Below are 27,253 nucleotides of genomic sequence, written 5' to 3'. Positions count from 1 at the left end.
CATACCGCTCAGGAAGGAGACGCGTTCTGTCTCCTAGAGATGACAGTACTTTGGTGCAAAAAGTGCAAATCAATCCCAGAACAACAGCAAAGGATCTTGTGAAGATGGTACCAGGTATCTAGTTGTGGTCAAAAGTTTTGAGAACGACACAAATATACATTTTCAAAGTCTGCTGCCTCAGTTTGTATGATGGCAATTTGCATATACTCCAGAATGTTATGAAGAGTGATCAGATAAATTGCAAAGTCCCTCTTTGCTATGCAAATGAACTGAATCCCCCAAAAAACATTTCCAATGCATTTCAGCCCTGCCACAAAAGGACCAGCTGACATCATGTCAGTGATTCTCTCGTTAACACAGGTGTGAGTGTTGACGAGGACAAGGCTGGAGATCACCATGTCATGCTGATTGAGTTTGAATAACAGACTGGACACTTCAAAGGGAGAGTGGTGCTTGGAATCATTGTTCTTCCTCTGTCAAACATGGATTCCTGCAAGGAAACACGTGCCGTCATCATTGCTTTGCACAAAAAGGGCTTCACAGGTAAGGATATTGCTGCCAGTAAGATTGCACCTAAATCAACCATTTATCGGATCATCAAGAACGTCAAGGAAAGCGGTTCAATCGTTGTGAAGGCGGCTTCAGGGTGCCCAAGAAAGTCCAGCAAAATGCCAGGACCGTCTCCTAAAGTTGATTCAGCTGCGGGATCGGGGCACCACCAGTACAGAGCTTGCTCAGGAATGGCAGCAGGCAGGTGTGAGTGCATCTGCACGCACAGTGAGGCGAAGACTTTTGGAGGATGGCCTGGTGTCAAGAAGGGCAGCAAAGAAGCCACATCTCTCTAGGAAAAACATCAGGGACAGACTGATATTCTGCAAAAGGTACAGGGATTGGACTGCTGAGGACTGGGGTAAAGTCATTTTCTCTGATGAATCCCCTTTCCGGTTGTTTGGGACATCCGGAAAAAAGCTTGTCCGGAGAAGACAAGGTGAGCGCTACCATCAGTCCTGTGTCATGCCAACAGTAAAGCATCCTGAGACCATTCATGTGTGTGATTGCTTCTCAGCCATGGGAGTGGGCTCACACACAATTTTGCCTAAGAACACAGCCATGAATAAATAATGGTTCCAACACATCCTCCGAGAGCAACTTCTCCCAACCATCCAGGAACAGTTTGGTGACAAACAATGCCTTTTCAGGCATGATGGAGCACCTTGCCATAAGGCAAACGTGATAACTAAGTGGCTTGGGGAACAGAACATCGATATTTTGGGTCCATGGCCAGGAAACTCCCCAGACCTTAATCCCATTGAGAACTTGTGGTCAATCCTCAAGAGGCGGGTGGACAAACAAAAACCCACAAATTCTGACAAACTCCAAGCATTGATTATGCAAGAATGGGCTGCCATCAGTCAGGATGTGGCCCAGAAGTTAATTGACAGCATGCCAGGGCGGATTTCAGAGGTCTTGAAAAAGAAGGGTTAACACTGCAAATATTGACTCTTTGCATCAACTTCATGGAATTGTCAATAAAATCCTTTGACACTTACGAAATGTTTGTTGTACTTTTTGGAGAAATGTCCTCTGGTCTGATGAAACAAAAATAGAACTGTTTGGCCATAATGACCATCGTTATGTTTGGAGGAAAAAGGGGGAGGCTTGCAAGCCGAAGAACACCATCCCAACCGTGAAGCACGGGGGTGGCAGCATCATGTGGGGGTGCTTTGCTGCAGGAGGGACTGGTGCACTTCACAAAATAGATGCATCATGAGGATGGAAAATTATGTGGATATATTGAAGCAACATCTCAAGACATCAGTCAGGAAGTTAAAGTTTGGTCACAAATAGGTCTTCCAAATGGATACTTCCAAAGTTGTGGCAAAATGGCTTAAGGACAACAAAGTCAAGGTATTGGAATGGCCATCACAAAGCCCTGACCTCAATCCCATAGAAAATTTGTGGGCAGAACTGGGGCCAAAATTCTCCCAACTTATTATGGGAAGCTTGTGGAAGGCTACCCGAAACGTTTGACCCAAGGTAAACAATTTAAAGACAATGCTACCAAATACTAATTTAATGTATGTAAACTTCTGACCCACTGGGAATGTGATGAAAGAAATAAAAGCTGAAATCATTCTCTCTACTATTATTCTGACATTTCACATTCTTAAAATAAAGTGATCCTAACTGACCAAAGACAGGGCATTTTTACTAGGATTAAACGTCAGGAATTGTGAAAAACGGAGTTTAAATGTATTTGGCTAAGGTGGATGTAAACTTCCGACTTCAACTGTACTTGTTCCTTTTGGTAGATGGGCCAAAGTGTCTCTTTCTCCTCTCCATCCCCAGTGCAACAACGATGTTATGGTAACCATTGGATTTTAAGGCAGGCTAGCGGCTCTAGGCAAAGTTGCGTCACCGCTGGGGCAGGTAGATAGACTGACTACTTTCTTGGGAAGGGCCAGCCTCCCCCGATTTAGGATCCGTGGTAGTGGTGCATGTCACTGAGCACGGCCTGGTCGTAACACTGCTCCACGCACACCGAGCTGCTGTGCTCTTCAGCCAGGTCCTCTGCCGTGTCCCCAAAGCCATGGTAGTGTCCGTAGTGCAGGGTGTCTCCCAGGTCGCTGGCCATGGCCTCCCAGGAAGGCCGGTGGGACACGCAGCTGCTGGGGCTTCCTGTCAGGTGTAGCGAACCGCACATCTCGTGGGCTGAACGCCGCCGGGTCTCCTCCGCCTCCTGATTAGCTAACCGTGATGACGACAGTCTGTTTTCAGTGGAAGTAGCCAAGGCCGTCAGTCCCCATGGCGTGGAGAAGCCGGTTGACAGCACAGCAGGGTTGTCCCCACTGAGGTGTTTTGGCATGTGGCCATTGGTGGAGATGGCACCGTTCTGTGGCCCATTGTTGCCGTTCGTCTGACCCGTGGTGGCTTTGGTGTCATCTGCTGTTGAAAAAAAGACATGACCTGTCATATTCAAATGTTGGATGACACATAGAAGGAACACACTTGGCAGGTTAATGAACAGGATTTGGTAGCAACTCTCCAAACACATAAATACGAGGTAAGCATCTTGATTTTGTTTTGCAAACACGTCCTTGTCCGATTCTCATGATACGTTTACAAAAATAAACCTTTGAATATGACCCAGACAATTACTTTACCCTAGACAGATGATTTCAATGTAATTAAATGCCTATCATCACATCAAGGTCATCAAAAAGGTTAATAAAAATATTACTTTCGAGTATACATTCTCTATCGATGTGCCTTTCAAACGCATGACAATGTACCAGAAATACATACCCCTGGCCAAACTAGATTTGTACTTACACTAACAAAACATTAATAACTGTCAGAATCAGAAAAAAATCTAGGCGTACTATAAACATTGGTAATTATTTCTATAATGTACAGTTGAAAGATACGGTGTCAGATGAATCACTACCATACTATGCAAATAAAATTGAAAATGTATTATTTGCTAAGGTTTATCAAATATAGTGGCACAGCACAAATCCTTAATTAGCCTATTATACAATGCAGTCCATATTGTGTTTCATTGAACTGATTAAACCACAACTGGCCAATTTTATAGTACAAACAAGTTCATTTCTCATCGCTTTCCTTTGGAATGTAAAATAAGTCAGGGGAGTAAGAAGTCTACCCTTTGGCTCTTAAACAAAGGATTTACAAGGAGTTAAACCAAAGCACCAGCTTGTATCTCATTCTCTTAATTTTCTTTAGATCAAACAGGGTATGGGACAAGGTTACTATAGTTGTGATTTTGTATTCGTTTCTATTAGTTCTTCAAATTTTATTTGAAATTCAGTTATGATTTTATAAAACTATCTATTTTGTTTTTGTATTATTTAGTTTCAGTGTTACGGACAGAAAGTAGCCCATGTGTGGGAAGCTAGGAGCCATTTATGTGTTGTTGGCCTTTTGTTGTTTTTTGGGGGATTTTCACATCTTGCCACTGGGGGCAGTAATACAAGCTGAAGGTCAGGTAATAGGTTTGGCTATGTTTAAAGGAACTTAATGTGACTTGGATTTAAAAGGATAATCGTCAGTGTCTGACTCAAATTCAGACATTTCTGCCACGCCGTTTATAGTCATGGCCAGCTCTGGTGGTTCTTGTTCATGGGTATTCTCTTGCCTGTTTGGAAAGCTTGATAGCCATGTTCGCACCGTTGTCAGTTACGAGTAGGCTCTTCTCCTTTGGTATGTCCTATACGTCCAATGTGCAGTCAATTACCACTCCGGTGTGTGGATGTTAAATCCAATAGAGGCTGAGCAACACGTGGTGTCTTGGAGGGGTGATAGAAGCAGGCTGATATGCACATAAACAAAGCAGTCAGTCTTTTCTTGCTCCAGCAGTCTACACACAGGGTTGCTTTTCATGCGTCTTTTAGAATGTCCTTAACTTTATGGGTTGCTGTACCCATTTGCAAAGCAATCAACACGTTTACTCTAGCAGAGGCAGAAGTTTTAAATTTGGGATCAAGTCCCACTGGGCAAAGACGTCGATTCAGAATCTATTCCACACTGGCGTGGAAACAACATTGATTCAACCAATGTATGCCCAATGGGCTGGTTCATCGCACGGTCTTGTGGACTTGCCAGACTGGATGAATAAATTAACCAGTGCTGCTTTAATTCATTTTTTACACATTTGAATGAGGTTTCCATGTTTCTGCTCTTTTCATTCAAACTGCTAGTTGGTTGTCCTAACGTTGCCGTGCAGCTACTTGTAGCTTCTGGCTGTCTCACCTTGTCCTTAGCCTGAAATTGTTTGCATGATTCTTTGTGGACACTGTTCAGATTAACTTTGAGATTGGTTGGGATTTCCCTTTTGCTGCTGACACTATAATACATGGTCCTTTCCAGCAATGTACTCAAAATAATCCCATACAGCGCTTTACCTTTTGCTGCCACCATTGCTCACCCTCAGATTTCTTCCCCGTTAGGTTGTGATAGTGATGCACAAGCTTGGCCTAGTTGAAACATTGCCATCTACTGGCAGCATTTTTCCACCAGATTCAGAAAACTAAGTCATGCGTGCTCTGAAACATGACTTGCCAAACCGTGCTTCTAAACCCAGAAGCCAGCTGCACCAATGTGTCAGAGGAAACACCATTCAACTGACGACTGAGGTCAGCCTGCAGGCGGCCGGCCCGCCATAAGGAGTCGCTAGAGCGCAATGAGCCAAGTAAAGCCCCCCCGGTCAAACCCTTCCCTAACCCAGACAATGCTAGACCAATTGTGCACCGCCCTATTGGCCTCCCGGTCACAGCCGCTTGTGACACAGCCTGGGATCGAACCCGGGTCTGTAGTGACGCCTCAAGCACTGCGATGCAGTGCTTTAGACTGCTGCGCCACTTGGAGAACGATGGTTTTTATTTTAATTCGTTATACAGTCAAAGATAGAAAAATATTGAAACTAAATGTTCTTCATTATTTTAACAAAAATTGGAAAAACAATTTAGTTTTGTTTACTATAACCTCGGTATTGACAGAAGGGAATATGTAGGGGCGAACTTGGAATAACACTTATACCATGTAATCAGTCAAAATGTACTTTCATAAACACCCTCTTTCAAGAAAACCTGAATCTACAGGATACATTCATTAAAGCCTTACAGTTTCAGTCCAGGTAGGGATTCTGCCATTTAGTTGTTGCCAAAGCATAAATGGCACGCAGGGATGTGGATATAGTCATATTTTTTCTACACAGGATTCGACTATGGCATAACCAAATTGTGGATGACAGACGGTTGTGAAAAACAAATGTCATTTTTTGAGGTTCATTCACACAACTACCATATTGGGGAGGCCTATCAAAAACAAGGGAAATCATTCAAACTGAACAGTAAGGAAAGGGCATTTGGATACACACGGAATGGGAAAACGCATTAATGGATTCCATGCATAAAATATGCATGTCTGGATATGTGTGCATTCCTACATCTTGAACATGAATGTGCCAGAAATGCAGAAGGTGTGGGATGAGCTGCTCAGGGATAGTGAAAGTTAACATTGACATTACTAGAAGCTTAATACATTTCTTAACCACTGAACATTTTCAGATGCCTTGATCTTGACAAGATATTAAAGTCAAGACCATAACAACCTAGCTTATACATACACATGATTCAGAGAGTGAAACTGGCTTTTTAAGAAATGCCACTACAAATAGGTGCAGGAGTTTGTGTAGCGGCATAGGATCTGCATGGAGACCACAGTAGAGATATCCAGCTCTTTCGGGGCTGTGGAGGGGCCAGTCCCACCTGAGACGGGGTCTGCAGACTCCATATACATGGTCTCCAGCTCCTCCCCGCAGCCATGCTGCATCCACTTGGGCAGGTCCACACCTGAGGGACGACGGACAGACAGAGCTGAATTAGACATAGTTAATGACCTACTATAAGAATGTCTACAGATCAAATGTTGTTCATTTGGTATCTATAAGAGTTGCCGTTCGGACTTTAATGCCCACTGACATTCCATGCAATTACATTTTTGTAATAGCTAGAAAGATAGTCCAACTGATTCATATCGAATCAGCACATTGGCAAAGATAAATACACACATTTGAACATTTCGCAGGCCCTGCATCAGACTAGATAGGCCCCTACCGTCTGTTCTGGCCTTCTTGATGTGATTGTGCTCCACGCCGTCCAGAAGCCTCTTTCTATTGGCCAGCCCATTGAGACCCTGGCTTTGGCTGAGAGAGCGGTGGCCGTTTAGCACCCCGTTGGAGTGGAAACCATTGAGCTGGTTTTGAGCGTTGGAGAGCAGCTGGGCGCACTCCCAGAAGCCCTGGGCATGGGCCAGGTCTGCCGCCGTCAAGCCATTAGCGTTCCTTAAGCTGCCCGGTGAGATGGGACCGAAGTTAAGAACTTCCGCAAGCTAAAGCAAGCACGTACAAGACAAGTCACACAGCCCCCTCTATATCCAACCCTGTCTGCTCTACTTCTGCTATCATTCTACAGATTATTGCACTGACTCAGTTACACTGAAACTGACCCAATTCTTATCCTGAAATAACAAAACAAAAATAGACGAAGGATGGTAGAAACCAACACTGCAGTAAGAGATGACTAATGTCCATCTATGGGTAGCATTAAACGTGACAATCCAGGAAAGAATTTGACTTTTCGTAGTAGTTCAGTAGATAGAGTAGGTCCAGCTAGACAGAAGAGGACCAGAGCTTCAACTGCAAAGTAATCCAAAAGTGAGGTTTTAGAGAATGCAGTCCCAAAAAGATAAAATTGTGGAAAAACCTTGTGCCAACTGGTAGAAAAAGTGTTCCGTTTACATTTTTTTTTGGGATAGCAAGGTAGACTGCATAGAATGTCACACCATATAGACAGAGCATCTAAGTTGTTTATAAGGATTCAAAGATGTAGCATTTCTCTGCTTTGAAACTCACTATAATACTCAGTTGGTTGTTGGGAGTCAATGAATGATTAATTACATGGTAAGAAGAGTTAACACACGTAAGAAAACTATCCTTTTAAGCACAGACTTGAGAATGTAGGCTATTGCAACAACCTATTGGTCCCGGTTCTCTGGGCCCTACCAATAACTTATGTTCAAATAGTCTTACCAAGAGGATGCCATGTCAACAAGCTCCACAAAGTCCAGATCTTCATGATGTGGTTGATGATGAAAAAATATGATAATTTGCAGAGTGAATAAGAGTGGGATCCATCGAGAAAATGAAGTCCCGGTGTAGTGTCCCTTCATTATAGACGTTAGAGAAGCCAAGATCGTCAAGCTTCCTGGATATGGACAGACAAATGTTCAAGTGAAAGGCCCTGCCGGAATGTAGATCTGCGTGAAAGCCATGATCCCAGATGGTATTTCAGGCATTGAATAGGCCTAGAAGTTCAGTCCATATTCATAGCTAACAAGGTTAGATTTTCAGAATGTCTAAGCAGGAACAGAGAAGACCAAAATAATGTTTAATTGAAGTTAAGGAACTGTATTCCTTCCCCCTAAATGGATAATGTGAAAGTAGTAAGGCTGTGTTAACACAAGCAGCGCAATACAGATTTTTCCCCCCATAATGGGCTGCCTGTGTAAGCACAGCCTGAGACACACAGGAAAGGCATGTTGGCCAAGTGACTGTTTGGAATGGACACAGCATCAACATGGATTGTAGCATCCTCACCTTAGACCTGACCATCTCCCACTGCAGTGTGAGCTAATCCTGGTCCGAATTCATGAATGAACAAAACCCTTTAATTAGTCTCGTAACTCACTTGTATAAATGGGCCTCCCAATACTATTCATTGAAGAAATCAAGTCATAAAGTGCATGTCACTAGTATGGGTTGTCTGTACCACAATACATCAAGATGTTCAGAAATCTAATTAAATATTTGTATATTTTTAATATGACTGGTTGAAAAAGTAGAAGATATATTACTTGATCTTTATCTTGTCATTTAAGAAAATATGTTATACCCTTGGTTTTAGTGATGGAAGAAAATAAAAATCGATTTAGTTATCGGGAAATTATTTGACGATATTTCGTATGGTATCAATTTGACAATATTGCAATATTATTTGTGCGCTAGTTGGCTGTACCTGCGTCAAAACACTGCATAGCTTGTTTTTTTTAAGGGAGCCAATTTGTTATCAGCACTTTTATTTGTAGAACTGATCAAAATAAATTCTCAAAGCTCTCCTGTTCCTCTGCAGCAGACATATGGTGGGCAATATGTTTGGAACGTCGAATCGCAAAAAAAGAATATATATTTTTTTATAATTACAGTATCGAATTGCAATACATACAGAATCATGAGAATTACAATACATATCGTATCGGCACCTAAGTATCGTGATAATATCGTATTATGAGATCCCTGGCAATTCCCAGCCCTACTTGGTTTCAGTGTAAACAAAATGTTTAGAGAACATTTTCCATCTGACCTAAACTGTCAGTTCCTTAGGCCTCGTCTACCTCATATTTAAAAGAGGTAGCCAAAAACATTACAATATACAGTGCATTCTGGAAAATATTCAGACCCCTTGACTTATTCCACATTTTGTTACGTCACAGCCGTATTCTAAAATGGATTAAATAGATTTTTCCTCAATCTACACACAACCTATAATAGCAAAGCAAAAGCTGTTTCAGAATTTGTTTAAATGCATTACAAATAAAACAAATACCTTATTTACTTAAGTATTCAGACCCTTTGCTATGAGACTCGAAAATTGAGCTCAGGTGCATCCTGTTTCCATTGATCGTATTTGATGTTTCTACAACTTGATTGGAGTCCACCTGTGGTAAATTCAAATGATTTGACACGATTTGGAAAGGCACACACACCTGTCTATACAAGGTCACACAGTTGACAGTGCATGTCAGAGCAAAAACCAAGCCATGGGGTTGAAGGAATTGTCCGTAGAGATCTGAGACAGGATTGTGTCGAGGCACAGATCTGGGGAAGGGTACCAAAACATTTCTGCAGCATTGAAGGTCTCCAAGAACACAGTGGCCTCCATCATTCTTAAATGGAAGAAGTTTGGAACCACCAAGACTCTCCCAGAGCTGGCTGCCCAGCCAAACTGAGCAATCTGGGAAGAAGGGTCTTGGTAAGGGAGGTGACCAAGAACCTGATGGTCACTGACATAGCTCCAGAGTTCCTCTATGGAGATGGGAGAACCTTCCAGAAGGACAACCATCTCTGCAGCACTCCATCAATCAGGCCTTTATGGTAGAGTGGCAAGACAGAAGCCACTCCTCAGTAAAAGGCACATGACAGCCCCCTTGGGGTTTGCCAAAAGGCACCTAAAAGAATAAGAAGCAAGATTCTGGTCTGATGAAACCAAGATGGAACTCTTTGGCCTGAATACCAAGCGTCACATCTGGAGGAAACCTAGTCAGGATCGAGGGAAAGATGAACGGCACAATGTACAGAGATCCTTGATGAAAAACTGCTCTAGAGTGCTCAGTACCTCAGACTGGGGCGAAGGTGCACATTCCAACAGGACAACGACCTTAAGCAGACAGCCAAGAGAATGCAGCAGTGGCTTCGGGACAAGTCTCTGAATGTCCTTGAGTGGCCCAGGCAGAGCCCAAACTTGAACTCGATCTATCATCTCTGGATACCTGAAAATAGCTGTGCAGCGACGCTCCCCATCCAACCGGACAGAGCTTGAGAGGCTCTGCAGAGAAGAATCTGAGAAACTCCCCAAATACAGTTGTGCCAAGCTTGTAGCATCATATCCAAGATGACTCGAGGCTGTAATCGCTGCAAAAGGTGCTTCAACAAAGTACTGAGTAAAGGGTCAGAATTCTTATGTAAATATAATATCAGTTTATTTTTAATACATTTGCAAAAATGTCTATAAACCTATTTTTGCTTTGTCATTATGGTGTACTGTGTATAGATTGATACATTTATCCATTTTTGAATAAGGCTGTACATAACAAAATGTGGGAAAAGTCAAGGGGTCTGAATACTTTCAGAATGCACTGTATATTCCACAGGTGGTAAATGTCAAACTTGTTTGGCATCAGAAGGGTTGGCACTCAGAGGGCTGTGGGCAGAACATTGGTTCTGGCAGGGACATTCTGCTGCTGGCGATAGCTTCTGTAATTACATTGAAATTAGGGAATGTTAAGACACTGTCTCCCAACACTGCAGCATCAGTCAATTGTACAGGGTTGCTCATTATAGCAGCCTATATCAACGTCGAACAGATTTTTGGGTGCATTGCAACAAAGACAAGGGACTTTACATTGAGCCCTGTGTTAGCGCGTTTTTTTCTCTTCTCAAAACTATACGACCAGATGATTACAAGCACACTGCACATGCGTACTAAAATGAGCTTGATTGCAACGAAAAACCAACAAGAATAAACTAGTGATTTAGCTGCTCTTCCGTTGACAGACAGCTTGCTGTAACTTGTTGTCATCCAGGTTCTCTATTCTCACCCCTCAACGAAATAATGACCTATCAGGAGCATCGGAAACCATAAGCCCGATGAATGTAAAATACTTAATATAAGAGAAGTAGTAGTAGACTTCATTCAAACGTTTCATCTTAAAATTGCAAAATAATGTGTGCCATTTGAAATAACTTTTTACTATTTTCATTTGATAAATGAAGATGATATGTAACTCATCATGATTGACTTGATTTAGTTACATATTTCAAATATGGACAGTTCAGGGATATCCCCCCCCGGTCTTGATAAGAAATTATTATAGTTTGTAAAGACACATTGTAATTACTGGATTACATAAATTGGAAATGAAAAATTAACATGAGCACCAAAATTTGTTTTCCATTAGTATCTAGGGTAAATTACCACAGCAGATTTGCCATGGTAAATTAGGAAATACTTTATTTCAGTTGTACGGAATGATTGTCAAATTGATACATCGCTTTTAGGATTAATTATGATTCATTTTTCCCGATGATAACCACCAGACGGCGAGTCTTCAAATGTTGGCAGCGATCGGGACTAAAATAACCTTGGCATCTACTTTAGGGAGTAGTAAAATCGGTGGCCAATGATGGTTGTAATTGAGATCAGCTGTGCAGGAGATAATCTTGTGTTAGTACGCTGACCAATGTTCGTCGAAATAGGCCCTACAGGTCTTATGTGACATTCATTTGGTCATTACTACTACTTATGGAGATTGATCATTTATGAATTCAGACAAATGCAACATAGGCCTAAGCTCTACTTTATTCCTCATCACTTGTATAACAAGCTCAAAAAGTGTAGTAAAATAAACAGCAAAATGCAATTAGTTGTAAGTTATGATTGTGCACTTGAAATTCTATCACATTACAAATTAAATGAACAGATGATTTGCATACAGCTATTTCCCCAGTATACCCCAGCTATCCACTACTTACAAATAAAATGTTTCCAAACATGATCAGATTTTTTTTTTTTTTTTAACTGTCTTATAAACAGACATTACTTAGTATTGGGGAGTCACCTGGAGAGTCGCTCTCAATGCCAGGCAACCTGCAAGGAAGAACCCTAACCCAACACCTTTGAATGGTCTGCTCATCTATTTTCCAATCAGTTCACCTATTTGCGATCAGTTGAATGGAGGTTGGTTGTAACCAAATCCATAGATCCTAATAAAAATCAGTTAGGAAAGCACCATTTTGGCTCGGTCCCCAAAAATATAAATAAATAAAAAACTCAGTGATCATGTTTGTTTGGGCTTTCTTTCAGTGCGGAAAGAATAGGACTACTGTTTTGCCTTGCAACACTAACATCCGGATACCAGGGGTCCATGAAAACAGACCAATATAGCAACAGTGTTGGCTATTAATAGAGAAGTCTGTGTATGCAATATCCTATGATGGACTTGGGCCTGGTGCACATTGTATGTATGCCAGTGGCTCCTGTCGTTATTTAGTCTGATTATAAAATAATGAACAAGATGCTTATCAGGCTTCTTGTAAACAAGGATTGATCTTTTTCTAACGGCATTGATTGAGTCTATGGGATTTATACCCTGTCAAGACTGGGTATTAAATTAGGCTTACTTCTCTTACATTTACATTTAAGTCATTTAGCAGACGCTCTTATCCAGAGCGACTTACAAATTGGTGCATTCACCTTATGATATCCAGTGGAACAACCACTTTACAATAGTGCATCTAACTCTTTTAAGGGGGGGGAGGGGGGGGTTAGAAGGATTACTTTATCCTATCCTAGGTATTCCTTAAAGAGGTGGGGTTTCAGGTGTCTCCGGAAGGTGGTGATTGACTCCGCTGACCTGGCATCGTGAGGGAGTTTGTTCCACCATTGGGGTGCCAGAGCAGCGAACAGTTTTGACTGGGCTGAGCGGGAACTGTACTTCCTCAGAGGTAGGGAGGCGAGCAGGCCAGAGGTGGATGAACGCAGTGCCCTTGTTTGGGTGTAGGGCCTGATCAGAGCCTGAAGGTACGGAGGTGCCGTTCCCCTCACAGCTCCGTAGGCAAGCACCATGGTCTTGTAGCGGATGCGAGCTTCAACTGGAAGCCAGTGGCTTTTGTCTGGCATTGAGAGTAAGACCTGTAACAAAAGTTGCTAAATGCATACTAATGACTCAATTGGACTGCATTCTGCACCATTTCTGATTTGTAAATCCTGAGCTTGACCAATAATCCTATGGTTAGTTAGCAAGTATCTGAATAAAATTAGATGAACAATTAGGTAAACTAAACATGCAGGTCTAGACATGACTATCATGGCTGCTATCCTAGCATTAAAACCAATCACTGCAAGAAATACCTTGACAGTTTGCCAGTGTGTAGAAACCAAGCGATAGTGAGAACACTCAATGCCACAACTGTAAGATGTTCGCTGTAGCACTTGTGGCAGATTCTGCAGTGCCTATTTGGAATGCTCCCCCTTTCTGGGATTACTTGAGAAATTCAAGTTCAAATTCAATAGCTGCAAAACATCGAAACGTGCAGGGGATTTGTTTTTTAGTGACAGTACAATTTTTTTGCAATCAATTCTTAGATGGCCATTTAGCAAATGATTTCAACAAGATCTAAATCAAATATAATAACATTCAAAGCAGTGAAACAATCCTACATAAAACATGGAAACATTAATGAATCATTGTTATGCTGTAACAAGTAAGCAACCTAAACTCACGCAGGAACTGCTGTCCTAACATATCTCTCTATATTTTCACCCCTTCACTGACTGTCCCACTAAATTCAGGAACCTGAAAGCTCATGATGTAGAAAAATATAATAATATAGCAGTCACTTAACTGTACATGTATACATTTCGGGACTATGCATTTGGTTTCTCTTGAAAATGTATCTTTAAATCAATGAGTAATTTTTCTTAACATTTTAATGAGTAATTAATCTGGTAATTATGGCACTTGGAGGATTGTTAATAAGTTGACAAGAAATGACCAAAAAAACTACTGCTCCATGTCCTGGTGAATCTGGCAGTATAAATAATGGAAAGTAAGACAATAATGGAAAGAATTGGAACGCATGGGGTAGTTAATAATAAAATATAAATAAACATTTGATGGGTACTTATATTTGTCCTGTTTCACATATGCACAAGTGTGTATTATACGCATGGAACTGAAATGTATTTTTTGCATATCCCAACTCCCCCTGAGACAACCTTGGAGAATAAGGTCACAGCCAGTCAGCCATTATCAACTGCAACCCTGGAGCAATTAGGGCTGAGTGACTTGCTTAAGTCGGCTCGGGAATTGAACTAGCAACCTTTCGGTTACTGGCCCAACGCTCTAACAGCTAGGCTACCTACAGCCCGGTGATCAAGGCATTGGCACGTACATAACTTGATTTCGGAAAAGTATATGCAAGAATTTGGAACAACGTAGAGGCCTTCGATTATTCTATGCAAAACAATTGCTCACATTAAGCTCCATCAGAGTTACACAGCAAGTAACTGCATGCTTTTCATGATCTGTAAACATCAATTGATGATGTATTTTCAGATACGCAAGGGTAGCCTATCCATTTGGCATGTAGCTAGCTAAGCAGCGTGTCATTTAGCTTGCTTTATCAGAGATTAGGCTTTGGAAAGAGCTTGACATTGGCAAGTCCTCGTCTTAGTAAAGTTGTCAGTCGGACTACTGTCATCACCAGTATGGATTGCAAGCAAGTCAAATAATATTTGGATATAGCCATCTAGTTTATCCCCTGAAGTTTGCTTGTTAACTAGCCATATTGACGTGATCTGTTGTTACCTAGCCAATTTAATGTGGTCCATCATTAAATGAAGCCTATGATGTCTGTCAGCAGCTATCACGATTAACACTTAAAAACAATGTTCAAAAGGGGATAATGTTAGCTAACTAAGCTAGGTAGGCCTACATTGCTTGGATAAAAATGTACATTAGGTCTAGTCAACTGTACAACGTTTCTACCAGTAGCTTACATAGTAAACATGATCAGCAAACAGTACATCTGCAAAAGCGCCCTTCTGCGTGACAGGCTGAACCCATAAAGGATGGGAAATGAACCTAAACCCTGTCAGGTATAGTTCACTTTTATTTTATAAAATCACTCAAATATCCAATTAATGGTGGCCAATATTGAGAGATATCGTAAGGCTACCCTCACGTATCTGAAATTACATGATAAATGGCTGTTTACTGATCTTTTAAAGAATGCCATTACTTTCTGTACAACTATGATGGAGCTAAATGTGAGCAATTGTTTTGCACGGAATAATCAGAAATTCGTGGTTCTGACTATGCTCTTCAAGAGGTGATGATATTACAACCAAATAGTTATTATTTAACAATCCCTTGAAAACGTCACGCAGTTGTCAGTGGTTTTAGCAGAGCTTGGAGTCTCCTTGCCCGCCAGCAGGCAAATCTAATCCTCTGCACCTTATTGTGATGTTTTATTGATAATGGCATCTTCAAGATGTATAGTTGTTCAAGCTATGTTATCAGGTATAGCTGAGGAGGGTGTTATAAAAACATGTAATGGTGTAATTTGGGTAAGGAATGTTAAGGTTTGTTCTGCTCAGAATGTTCTATTTGGAGTTACGATTTATTTTAAGAGAAAAACTGAGTAATCATGTGGTCTAGGACAGAGTCATCCTACAACAAAAAAGCTCCTTAAAGTTTAACGTTAAACCCACGATTTGGAGAGATGTCCAATAAGATCAATACGAACGGCCTCTCCATGGACACAACGTCAAATGAATTGTGAACAAGTACAAATCTGCCTTCACCTAATCTCCAGGCTTTGAACGAGAATAAATATGATGTAACAAGGACATAACATGTAATAATTGGTTGGTACGTGTTATTTTTTGAAGTCATAAGGGATTCAAGAGAAATCAAAAGTTTCCATCTTTTGTAAGACACTACAGTCCTGATTGAGTGTGGTGAGGAAGGACACTTTTGAGAGACATTATTTAAAACCTCAACTCTTATTGAGCCACAGTTGGAGGCAATATCAACTCTGAGGTATAAACAGTTGAATAGTCTGTTTTTCCATGGAAGCCGCTAATCCAGTATTTTGGCTCACTTGGCTTGGGGAAGTCAATACAGAGGCATTGACCATTAAAATTAGAACCAATCCCTGCTACAGAAATGAATTTAGGTTTGCCAGGCTTTTGAAAGCCATAGAAATGGTGAGTTCTTATCTTATAGCCATATTCTAAATTGGTGGATGTGGAATAAATATTGGATTTAAGGTTCTCGTATTGTGCCAATTTAAGTTACTTTAAAGGAATTACCATGGATCTTTAATTTTCAAGATAGTTGAAAATATCTCAAACTAATGTTGAGAGGATAATGTCAGTGTCAGATGTCATCTTCTTGAGTGACTGCAAATTAAAATAGTCTACGAAACATGAGCTTCCTTCACTTTACTAGTCACTATACATTTTACCTAAACTTTTCACTAACATAAGGACTAAAATACTAGATCTTAGTAGCTGTCAAAGGCATGAAAAAGCATGGGTAATACACAATGCTATAAATATACACAGATGCAGACTACTAAGAGTTATATTATGACTTGTACCACGTTTCTTACAAATCATTTTTCATTGATAGTTTTGGAAGGAAACATGGACCAAATGCACATTTGCTCATTTTCAATTCTTTCATGATTAAATAATCCTTGTGGAGATTTGTGAAATTGTGACAAAAACATGACAAGGAAGTGAAATCGTCATTGTGACTAATGGGCTTCACTGTGAAACTTGACTGTAAATGTGGTCAAATCAATTAGGCGAGGCGTCCAGGTACAATGCTTGTTATCAAGCTTACAGAATACTCAACACTTAAGGTGGGGTATGCCCTTAACACTGCATTCCTTAATACCACCAAACGTACTAAATTAGTACAGGGCCTAACTGTTTGCGCCAGCTACAAGTTCATGCGTATACACTAATGAAAAGTATCCGATAAGATGCAGTTTAAAGCAGATCAAAAAAACTCAACATGACAACTGAATAAATTCAAAAGACGCCAAAGTAAACACTTACACTTCAACATTCACCTTCTGCTACCATTTCTGTCAAGCCGTCTCCAGATACAGTTTGTCACATACGCTTGATAAATCCAACGTATGAACCACACAGAACGCACTGCAACGCTGCAAGGCCAACGCAGCGTTCCGATGGAAATGAATGTACTTCTGGTGTACCAAAATGCACTGACGCGATTGGTGTGATCGAGGCGTTAGGCCAAGGTTAAGTTAAGATATCACATACCACTGTAGTTCCGTAACGCTACATATATGCTATAGTTCTGTTGTCACATCCCTCACATGGTGAGATAATTATTAGATGGCACTAGCAAGGAGAGGGAGAAATCCAGACTCCGTATAAGAAAGGAGGAAATGTGCATTTGCCCTATGCCCTGCTGAGAGAAGTACATTAACTCTGAATAGTATATTTCTAGTATATATTTACAGACATTTTAAAACGCATTCAGTTAGCATAACCTTACATTATTTAACATTACCGAGTTACAATAAAAGACAATGAAACGTAAACATTGAAATAACCACTACAGCAGCAGACTTATTGATGAGGAACGCCACCAACAAACATTCTCCAAAAGCCATGTGTATCGCACAAACGGCAGTAGACAAGTGGGACAAAAAGTCACCTACAATAAGTATGAGAGTGTGGTTGTGATGGCAGATTTTAATTCAAGACCATCATTTCGAGTGGTTGAAGTGGATGGCACATGGTAATGATACAGTGCAGCGAGGGAGAGTATTACTGAGAAGGTTGGGAACTGACTAATTGGCACCGTCGTCGCCAACTAAGCTGTTTTTAAATAAAATCACACAGAAACAACTTCCTCATCAACCCCTCGGGAAAGGGGCTTTATCATGAGTCACCTTATGGACACAGAGGATTTGGATGTCCCCCACCGAAATGCAAATGAGCTTATGGCGCAGCCTAACAGCCAAATCCTTAAAGCTCCATTTGCTGCAGAAGCACCCCGAACGAATCAGCCAGTTCAGGCCTTTCATTACAGAGCCATCTGGCACCTGTGCTGTGACAATTGTGTCAATTAGTGATATCATTCAAAAAGAGAAGTAGGTCCCTCGTGTCACTCAGAAATAATCCGATTTATCACTCGTTTCTGCCATGTTTGTACTGATTTGGTTCATAAAATAATTTGTTGTTTGAGCAAGCATGCTTGTAAAGATACCCTACTGGCACAAACATTTTCTACAACACAACCCAGCACAGAAGTGGCACAAAGACAATCATTGAGCAATACGGGATGCCAAATTCACACAGCTAAATTGCCTCGACTTCAAGGGGGGGGGGGGGGCAGAATGCAGAGTGGAGGCCATCTGGTGGAGTTCCCCTTCTCAACAATAATGTTGTTGCCGTGGTAACAACGTATTGTGTGGTACAGTTTGGTGTAAACGGGCACAGTGAAGTGGGGGACTTACTCCGGTTTAGCACCCTGTATCAAGAGGGCGTTGACACACTCCATACTACCAGCCCGGGCTGCCTTGTGGATAGGGGTCTCACCTACATAGTCCTGGAACAAGACAAGGCAAAAACACATCACTATACAAAGTGATAGAGAACACTTTAGATGGATTAATCATGCGCTCAACCAGTACAATGGGGAGAATGGAAAAACATTATGGCTTGCAATATATCAATATACAAGGCATTGTTAATACATTTTAGTAATTTAGCTGACGATTTACAGGAGCAATTAGGATTAAGTACCTTGCTCAAGGGCACATTCACAGATTTTTCACCTAGTCGGCTCAGGGATTCAAACCAACGACCTTTCAGTAACTGGCCCAACGCTCTTAACCACTAGGCTACCTGCCGCTTATGTTGATATTGGCCACTCATAAATAAGGCTCTAAGTGTCTGCTGAAAGGGGCCACTATCTGTGCAGCATGCCCCAACAGTTGAGCACAGCTGCAGACAGCAGCAACAGTCCTCCAGAGAGACTAATCACAGAGAGAGGCTGTGAAAAGGTGTCTGCTGCCAACAGAGACAGTGGGCACTGGAGACAGGCGCTGAACTCCTCACCCAGCTCTCCGGCACCCCCTCAAGCCAAGCAGAACTGACACATTGCACTCTAGCCAGAATATCCGCCCTCCAGCTACCATCCCGTTCTGCTCCATGCAGCCAGAATGTAAGTCAGGCTGCACAATTTCACTGTTAGCGAACAGTTAAGGGTGGTGAAGGGATAAGGGGCTCTGTGTGTATGTATTAGAGATGTAACATTCACTGATATGCATCTGTCCCTGATTCAAATGTTTAAGATATGATTACATGGTTCCGTGGACCCCAAACTGATCCAAATTAAGCTTGCGGCGGTCCAAAAATCAAGAACTGTTGCTCACGACTTTTTCGACCTTCCGTAAATACCTAATCTTTTGTGACAACTGATGCGTTTTTCACCTTCAGTGTCAAACTAAGCATGTTACGGTGTTGACAGTCATTGATCTACAAGTCATTTTGCATACCGAACAACCCCAGGGAATATCATTAGCCTAGTCAAACTGTGCCCAGCTTAGCGAGCTAACCAATGTGAAGTAGGCGGCCTGTTCCTGATTTTGCACATCTGCGTGGCACCTGCAACATTCAAACACAAAAATGGCTAGATATTAGGCTTTATTAGTTGAGTGACAACCTATGTAATTTGCTAGGTGGTTGTTGTCTATGCGCTGTTAAATTGTTTTAGCATAATAAAGTAAGCTACCGGAGACAACCCTCAGCTGGCTATACCTGCTGAACGGGGCTTACAATATATATATTTTTTTATAGGTTCACCATTAGCAATAGTTTTGGTAGTTTTGCTTTAAACAATCAGGGTATATGGTCATTTTTAGATACACAGGGTAAAGTTGATAATTTCATAACTAGGACAAAAATCACTTCCTATGTGTATCAAAAATGGTCCACCTCCCAAAGGACATCTAGCAAACTTGACACAACTGTGGAAAGCATTGGAGACAACATGGGCCAGCTTTCGACACCTTGTAGAGTCGATGCCCTGACGTGTTGAGGCTGTTCTGAGGGCAAAGAGAGGGGGAGGGGGTATAACTCAATAGTAGGAAGGTTTTCCTAATGTTTGGTATATTCAGTATACATCGAATGGAAAATGAATGCGTTTATGTAACAAATATTAGTGCATCGAATCATATCGCAGTAAACGGAATCGTACCGAATCGTTTCAAACTAAAACGTATCGTTCCTGAATCATTTCGGAGTCCATGTATCCATTTGCGTATCAAATCGTCTTAAAAGGGAACGATGCACATCCCTACTATTTATTTATGTGTGTATGTTTGTTGTAGGGCAGTGTAGCGATGCTCCCCCGTAGCTCTGAGGCATCACAATCTTCTCCTACTTACCCCATTACATTGGATCAGACTGCTGAACTTGACCCATAAGGTTTTATGGGTCAAGTTCAGAGCTACAGAGCTAAATGTCACAGTGGCAAGAGCCAGGTGGAAAGGATGAAGCAGTGGAGTGTTATGCAATCATGACGACCTAATCTGAATTCCTGAGCAGAGCTTCCCTGGCTGCTTCTTTTAGGTGCATTTAAAAAAGGTAGTCACAGACAAACCGTAGCACCGGCAGGCCGGGGCAGAACCAATTTGAGCTGTGGTCATGACACGGCTGCCTGCCTGTTGGCTCTATGGTGTGACTCCGAGGCCATACATACTCTCTAGTCAAACAGTCTGGTGTGACGTGAAGAGACAGTCTCAGACAAACCGACACACAGCATGAACTATAGCTCTGTCTCCCAGAAAGCCTGATCCCTCCATAGTAGGATAATTCTGGCCTACGTGGGCCGCATGGAAAAGATAGACATAGGAGGTTTGACTCACTTTTGCAAACAGGGAAATTACTGTGAGTTTGACACAAACAGGCCTACAAATCATGTAGCTCTTGTAGTCGGTCCTGTTATTTTGTCTATCCAGTCATAAGTGCCATTGTTGTGTAACCTGTAAGACTGAGACCCACCTGTCTGTTGATGTCGGCCCCGGCCTGCAACAGCCATAGCACACACTCTGGGTGGCCTCCAAAAGCCGCGATGTGGGCGGGCGTCTGGGCAAACCTCGTCGTCATGGCGTTCACCTTGCAGCCCACCTGCACCAGGCACATTACACACTCCAACTGTAAAGAAAGTGAGAGTGAGTCAACATACTGTAGTTGACCAATCACAAAAGCTTTTCTTTTGAGAGCAGAGTTAATGATTGACAAGAAACACAGCCGTTACGCAAATCACAGTGAGTGTATTACTACAGACTGTTGTATTCAGCGCTCTGTCATTACAGAAACCAAACCACAGCAAAGAAAGTGTGTTTGTTTGAGGTAAACCCCAAAGGCACACTAACCAACCAGTGGCATCTTTATTAGGGCTTGGACGATACCAGTATCGCAATATTGTTTTCATACCAAAAATAAAAACACGAAGAACAAACTCTTCCGTGCTTCTACACCTGCATTGCTTGCTGTTTGGGGTTTTAGGCTGGGTTTCTGTACAGAACTTTGTGACATCAGCTGATGTAAGAAGGGCTTTATAAATACATTTGATTGATTCCATCCTTTAAAAACCTGCTGTATGTCAGATAGTGTGCTATAGCTTGGAAAATGTGACTCTGGATGACAAAATAATTGTTTGTTTCCAAAATTAGGGCTGTTTTCCCAAAGCAGTTCAATACACTTTGTGTTTTGTTTCCTTGCCTCGATAGTAATCGCGACATTGGCATTGTCCCAACCCTAATCTTGTTGGTCTCCACATTTTTCCCCCTGTATTGAGCTTCTTGTACCGAAGAGGACACCTAAGCCCATATATGGTCACAGTATAGGGGCTTCAACTGCAGTCACTCCCACTGACTGTTATGTTCAGGCCAGCCTCTGTGTGGGAAGAGTGGGCACACCCAGCCTAAGCAGTTTTGGCGGGAGACACTACTGTTTTCCTGGCAAACAAAGACACTTTAACCCGCCATATCAAATAATGTTGTCTGGGAGGACATGTAGCCTAATAGCTCTGCAACAAAGACCAGGCCATGAGTCATAGTTGATATTGTACTGAAGTCCCACTTCAAGACAGGGCTTGGTAAATACAGTACATGTAGTTTAAAAACATGATCCAAGCAGCTGTTCAAAATGTGTATGCCTGACTGACTTAACTAAACAATCTCTCTCCTGTCAAATGTGCATCTCCAGATTAAGAAGTGCCGAAATGATAAAAATAAAATGAAGATATGATAGTCCGGGTGGCCATGCTGTGGACACGGGGCAGAGAACGCAGCTGTTTCATTGTTTCGGCTTTGGGCACAATAGTAACTAATAACTGCCTCATTCCTTCCCTCTTCTGCCCTGTTCCTTCTCTAACATCTGTGGAACTTTATCCAAACCACCTCACCCAGGGGAACCTTGCCAGTGACAAACACAGAGCTCTAGTGTGACCAATTTGGTCACATATGCGACAAAATAGTGTATTCGGAAAGTATTCAGATCCCTTGACTTTTTCCACATTCTGTTACTCTTATTCTTACTGTTATTCTGTTACTGTTATTCTAAAATGTATTAAATTGTTCTATCAATCTACACACAATACCCCATAATGACGAAGTAAAACCAGTTTTAGAAATGTTCGCTAATTTATAAAAAATAAAAACCGGAAATCTCACATTTACGTAAGTATTCAGTACTTTGAAGCACCTTTGGCAGCAATTACAGCCTCGAGTCTTCTTGGGTATGACGCTACAGGCTTGGCAGACCTGTATTTGGGGAGTTTCTCCCATTCTTCTCTGCAGATCCTCTCAAACTCTGTCAGGTTGGATGGGGAGCGTCGCTGCACAGTTATTTTCAAGTCTCTCCAGAGATGTTCGATTGGGTTCAAGTCCGGGCTCTGGCTGGGCCACTCAAGGACATTCAGAGACTTGTTCCAAAGCCACTCCTGCGTTGTCTTGGCTGTGTGCTTAGGGTCGTAGTCCTGTTGGAAGATGAACCTTCACTCTGGAGCAGGTTTTCATCAAGGATCTCTGTACATTGCTCCGTTCAGCTTTCACTTGATCCTGACTAGTCTCCCAGTCCTTGCCGGTGAAAAACATACCTACAGCATGATGCTGCCACGACCATGCTTCACTGTGAGAAGGGATGGTGCCAGGTTTCCTCCAGCTGTGACACTTGGCATTCAGGCCAAAGAGTTCAATCTTGGTTTCATCAGACCAGAGAATCTTGTTTCTCATGGTCTGAGTGTCTTTGGGTTCCTTTTGGCAAACTCCAAGGGGGCTGTCATGTGCCTTTTACTGAGGAGTGGCTTCCATCTGGCCACTCTACCATAAAGGCCTGATTGGTGGAGTGCTGCAGAGATGAGAAGCTTCCAGAAGGACAACCATCTCCACAGAGGAACTCTGGAGCTCTGTCAGTGACCATCGGGTTCTTGGGCACCTCCCTCTCCGATTGCTCAGTTTGGCCTGGCGTAGGAAGAGTCTTGGTGTTTCAAACTTCTTCCATTTAAGAATTATGGAGGCCACTGTGTTCTTGGAGACCTTCAATGCTGCAGAAATGTTTTGGTACCCTTCCCCAAATCTGTGCCTCGACACAATCCTGTCTCTGAGCTCTACAGACAATTCCTTCGACCTCATGGCTTGGTTTTCGCTCTGACATGCACTGTCAACTGTGGGACCTTATATAGACAGGTGTGTGCCTGTCCAAATCATGTCCAATGAATTGAATTTACCACAGGTGGACTCCAATCAAGTTGTAGAAATATCAAGGATGATCAATGGAAACATTATGCACCTGAGCTCAATTTCGAGTCTCCTAGCAAAGGGTCGGAATACTTATGTAAGGTATTTCTGTTTATGTTTAATAGATTGGGAAAAAATAATTATTTTTTAAAAATCTGTTTTTGCTTTGTCATTATGGGGTATTGTGTGAAGAATGAGTTAAATTACATTTAATCCATTTTAGAATAAGGCTAACATAACAAAATTTGGAAAAAGTCAAGGGGTCTGAATACTTTCCCAAGACACTGTACTTCGAGGATTTTCGGCAATTAGGCCCTTTATCTACTTCCTCAGAGTCCGATGAACTTGTGGATACCATTTGTGTCTCTATGTCCAGTATGAAGGAAGTTAGAGGTAGTTTTGCATGCTAGCAGATACCCATAGACTTCCAGTCATTGCACTAGCCAATGCTAACGCTAGCCAATGCTCACAAACTACCTCTACCTTCCTTCATACTGGAAACAGAGACATAAAAATGGTAGCCACAAGTTCATCTGACTCTGGGAAAGTAGATAAAGTCCCTCATTGCCAAAATCCCGAACCATCCCTTTAAAAAGATCTGACCCATATCACCAGTGCAATGTTTTTTTCTTCCTGTCGAGGATTGGGGGAATGCATTTTACATTGAGGGAGCTCTATTACGCTGGCCCAGGTTGAACCAAGCAATGGCCCGTCACGTCACTGAACGAAAGCAAGGAGGGAGGAGCGCCCTTCTCAAATCAAACATAAATCTGCACCGCTCGGTCATGTGGTCAACAAGGCAGCATGGTGCATCGTCCATAAACATACAACATCTATTGTCCATTAAATAAATGTTTGAAACTTCAAAACTAGTTATCATTGGAAAGGCCAATACAGCGGTTTTCAAAATCAATCACTTTTCCATATGAAAACACAGTCCTACTCATCACTTAATTACGCAGCGGTGATCGTCATAGTTGAGTAAAAGTAAAGAGAACTTAATTAGAAAATTACTCAAGTCACCCAGTAAAATAGTACTTGAGTAAAAGTCTAAAAGTAATTGCTAAAATATACTTTATCAGAAGTAAAAGTATACATTTCAAGTTCCTCATTAAGCAAACCAGACGGCACCTTATTTTTTTTATTTGCGGATAGCCAGGGGCACACTCCAACATAATTTACAAACTAAGCATGTGTGTTTAGTGAGTCCGCCAGATCAGTCAGTAGGTTAGACCAGGGATGACCTATAGATACGTTTAACAAATTAGAGCATTCATGTCCTGCTAAGCATTCAAAATGTAATGACTACTTTTGGGTGTCAGGGAAAATGTATGGAGTAAAATACATTATTTTCTTTAGGAATGTAGAAGTAAAAGGTGTCAAATATAAATAGTAAAGTACAGATACCCCCCAAAACTACTTAAGTAGCATTTAAGTATTTTTAAACCACTGTAATTATTCCCTTTTGTTTTGAGCAGACTTCACCATAGGCCAGAGCGTGGCACCTGGCTCACCCCCAGGAGGCAGCCCGGTTCTAAAACAAATGCAATCACATTTCACCCGGCTCAAATTCTTCCCACTGGGGTAACCCAGCCAGAAAAACAAACCCCTTTATTCATAAACCATGTCACAGGTTGTTCTAAAGCCATTTGCGGGCAAGTTTAACCATTTGTTTTACACATTGTTCAGTCATGTTTGTTACCTCATTAGCTAGCTAACAACCTGGTAACATTACCAGTATATCCAAAAATTTGGGGGCACAAAAAGAAAGGAAACGCTTCTTCAGGAGATCTATGATCATAGCAATATACGAATGACAGATCTCTTGCATGTTGTCATCAGAAACTTGACGTTCTTAAAGAGACAGTGTAAATGTTCTAGAATGTATTGCAATAGGAAAATTGTGCTTTTACATGTTGAAACCTCATATTACACATGACTTGTTAATTTTAAAAGTGTAGCTTTAAAAAAAGTGTATTTACAGTTAAATATTTTTTTTCTAGGGCACAGCATGTGCTTCAGAAGTAGCTAGAATTCATATAGGCTATATCTCAATAGATACAAATAAAACAATTATGGTGCTCTTAAATGTACTGTTGCGTTCTTAACTTCTTAAAGTTGTGAGTACCAGTGATCCCAGTTGGGAGCCTGTCAGTTCATTTCAATTAAACAAGTCAAGAGTTTGAAAGATATTGGTGGGGGGAAAAATGTACGTACATTTGTTTATGGGATATACTTGTAAAACAAAGTTTGAATAAAACAATGCCACAGTCATGTAAGACTTTTGAGAAAATGGTTTGTTCCATGAGCACAGCACAGCCTATAAATGTATGCAGAGCAGGTACGTGCAAGTTGTTTCAACTGTAGATATTTTTTGGCGGGTTGTTTGCCATTGGCCCATGCACAGCCAATAGAAAACGATGCAATGCTTTATAAAATATTGGACATTTCCTGAAATAAACTGACAGGAAGGGAAGGCTAGCTACTTTCTCGGGAAGACTAGCTACTTTCTCGGGAAGACTAACGTTAGCTCTATGGCCCAACAAATACTGACAACTAGGCTTCAACAGCAGCATGAATTTACTATTAGGACAATCAACGTCGCTATTACATAGCTGTACATTCACACAATAGTTGCTTTCAGGTGTGAACGCACGCACGTTTCACGACATTAGGTGATAACATTTGATTTCACATTATGGAGATGAACAAACACCTAACGTTAACAATTAGAAAATATAAGAAAACATTCTTCTTATGATGAGTGTTGAGAAATGACGTAAGTCGCTGTTCAGAGACAGCTTGCTACATTGTAACGTTTTAGATAAATATACATACTTAAATTGTATCGGATTAGCATCACAAATCGGAAAATCTAACTTTGTCAGTTCTTCGAAAATGATAACAGCATTTCTAGCTATATTTACGCCTGCTAACAATGTGACAGGATGAATCATCTATCCCTATTGGTTTTAGATTGTTTGCGAGCTACCTTTCCAAAATGTGCTGCCCAATGAATGGGAGTCCAGCCATAGACGGAGTCTTCCGTGATGAGGTCTGCTTGGTTTGTGGTGCACTGAAGAAGCGAACACAAAGCAACAACGTCTCCATCCCTGCACGCCCGGTGGAGAGGGTAACGAATGTTCAGCACCTCGTCGTTTGAAAATCCAGACTCTACGCCGACGGACATGGTTGCGGTACGGTGTGTACAGATGTTTGGGAGAAAAGTAGCCGTATCAAGTTGCCTTAGTCGCCAAGAATTTAACCCACTTCGCACGCCCCTGACAGTACATGCACAAGTGATACACAAAGGAAAGGAAGAGATGAGAGCTCGCGCTTTCAACTTGGCGCGAATCGCAAAACACGGACTGTTTTTATTTTCTTGGCTGCTTGGTTCTATCAAAACCCGTCATGGAGTCCTTTGTTAAATCTTCTTCTTTGTCGATGAGGTTTAACGGCGGTTAGCATCCAATAAATGTTGCATTACCGCCACCTACTAGACTGGAATATAACTCACTTAGACTTTGCTTGAGAATT

The 27,253-nt window shown here is 41.6% G+C and overlaps 1 protein-coding gene across 2 annotated transcripts; it reads right to left on the bottom strand.

The window, feature by feature from the left end:
- Window positions 1-2,207: 2,207 nt before the first annotated feature.
- Window positions 2,208-27,062, bottom strand: ankrd10a (ankyrin repeat domain 10a). 2 transcript variants are annotated; one of them, XM_038979821.1, is made up of 6 exons: window positions 26,709-27,062; window positions 20,976-21,128; window positions 18,425-18,516; window positions 6,639-6,871; window positions 6,291-6,374; window positions 2,208-2,946 (listed from the first exon to the last, which is right to left on the bottom strand). In XM_038979821.1, the coding sequence occupies exons 1-6, from the start codon at window positions 26,904-26,906 to the stop codon at window positions 2,477-2,479; spliced, it is 1,230 nt and encodes a 409-aa protein (XP_038835749.1). In that variant the 5' UTR covers window positions 26,907-27,062; the 3' UTR covers window positions 2,208-2,476. The 2 variants fall into 2 exon arrangements, with proteins under 2 accessions (XP_038835749.1, XP_038835750.1); XM_038979822.1 differs by having other exon boundaries at window positions 2,208-2,943.
- Between the last annotated feature and the right edge of the window lie 191 nt (window positions 27,063-27,253).

Source organism: Salvelinus namaycush, chromosome 40, assembly GCF_016432855.1.
Source record: "Salvelinus namaycush isolate Seneca chromosome 40, SaNama_1.0, whole genome shotgun sequence".
In the NCBI taxonomy this organism is placed as follows: Eukaryota; Metazoa; Chordata; class Actinopteri; order Salmoniformes; family Salmonidae; genus Salvelinus; species Salvelinus namaycush.
The sequence above is the reverse complement of the archived record's forward strand: the minus strand, read 5'-3'. Positions and strand labels throughout refer to the sequence as shown.

What these genes read in the sequence shown, in the direction of transcription:
- ankrd10a (XM_038979821.1), bottom strand. Translation starts at nt 26,906, where the DNA reads ATGTCCGTCGGCGTAGAGTCTGGATTTTCAAACGACGAGGTGCTGAAC. An exon ending in GGGCCGACATCAACAGACAG is followed by an intron (nt 18,517 to 20,975) that starts GTGGGTCTCAGT and finishes GTCTTGTTCCAG; the next exon opens with GACTATGTAGGTGAGACCCC. An exon ending in CAAGAAGGCCAGAACAGACG is followed by an intron (nt 6,375 to 6,638) that starts GTAGGGGCCTAT and finishes GTCGTCCCTCAG; the next exon opens with GTGTGGACCTGCCCAAGTGG.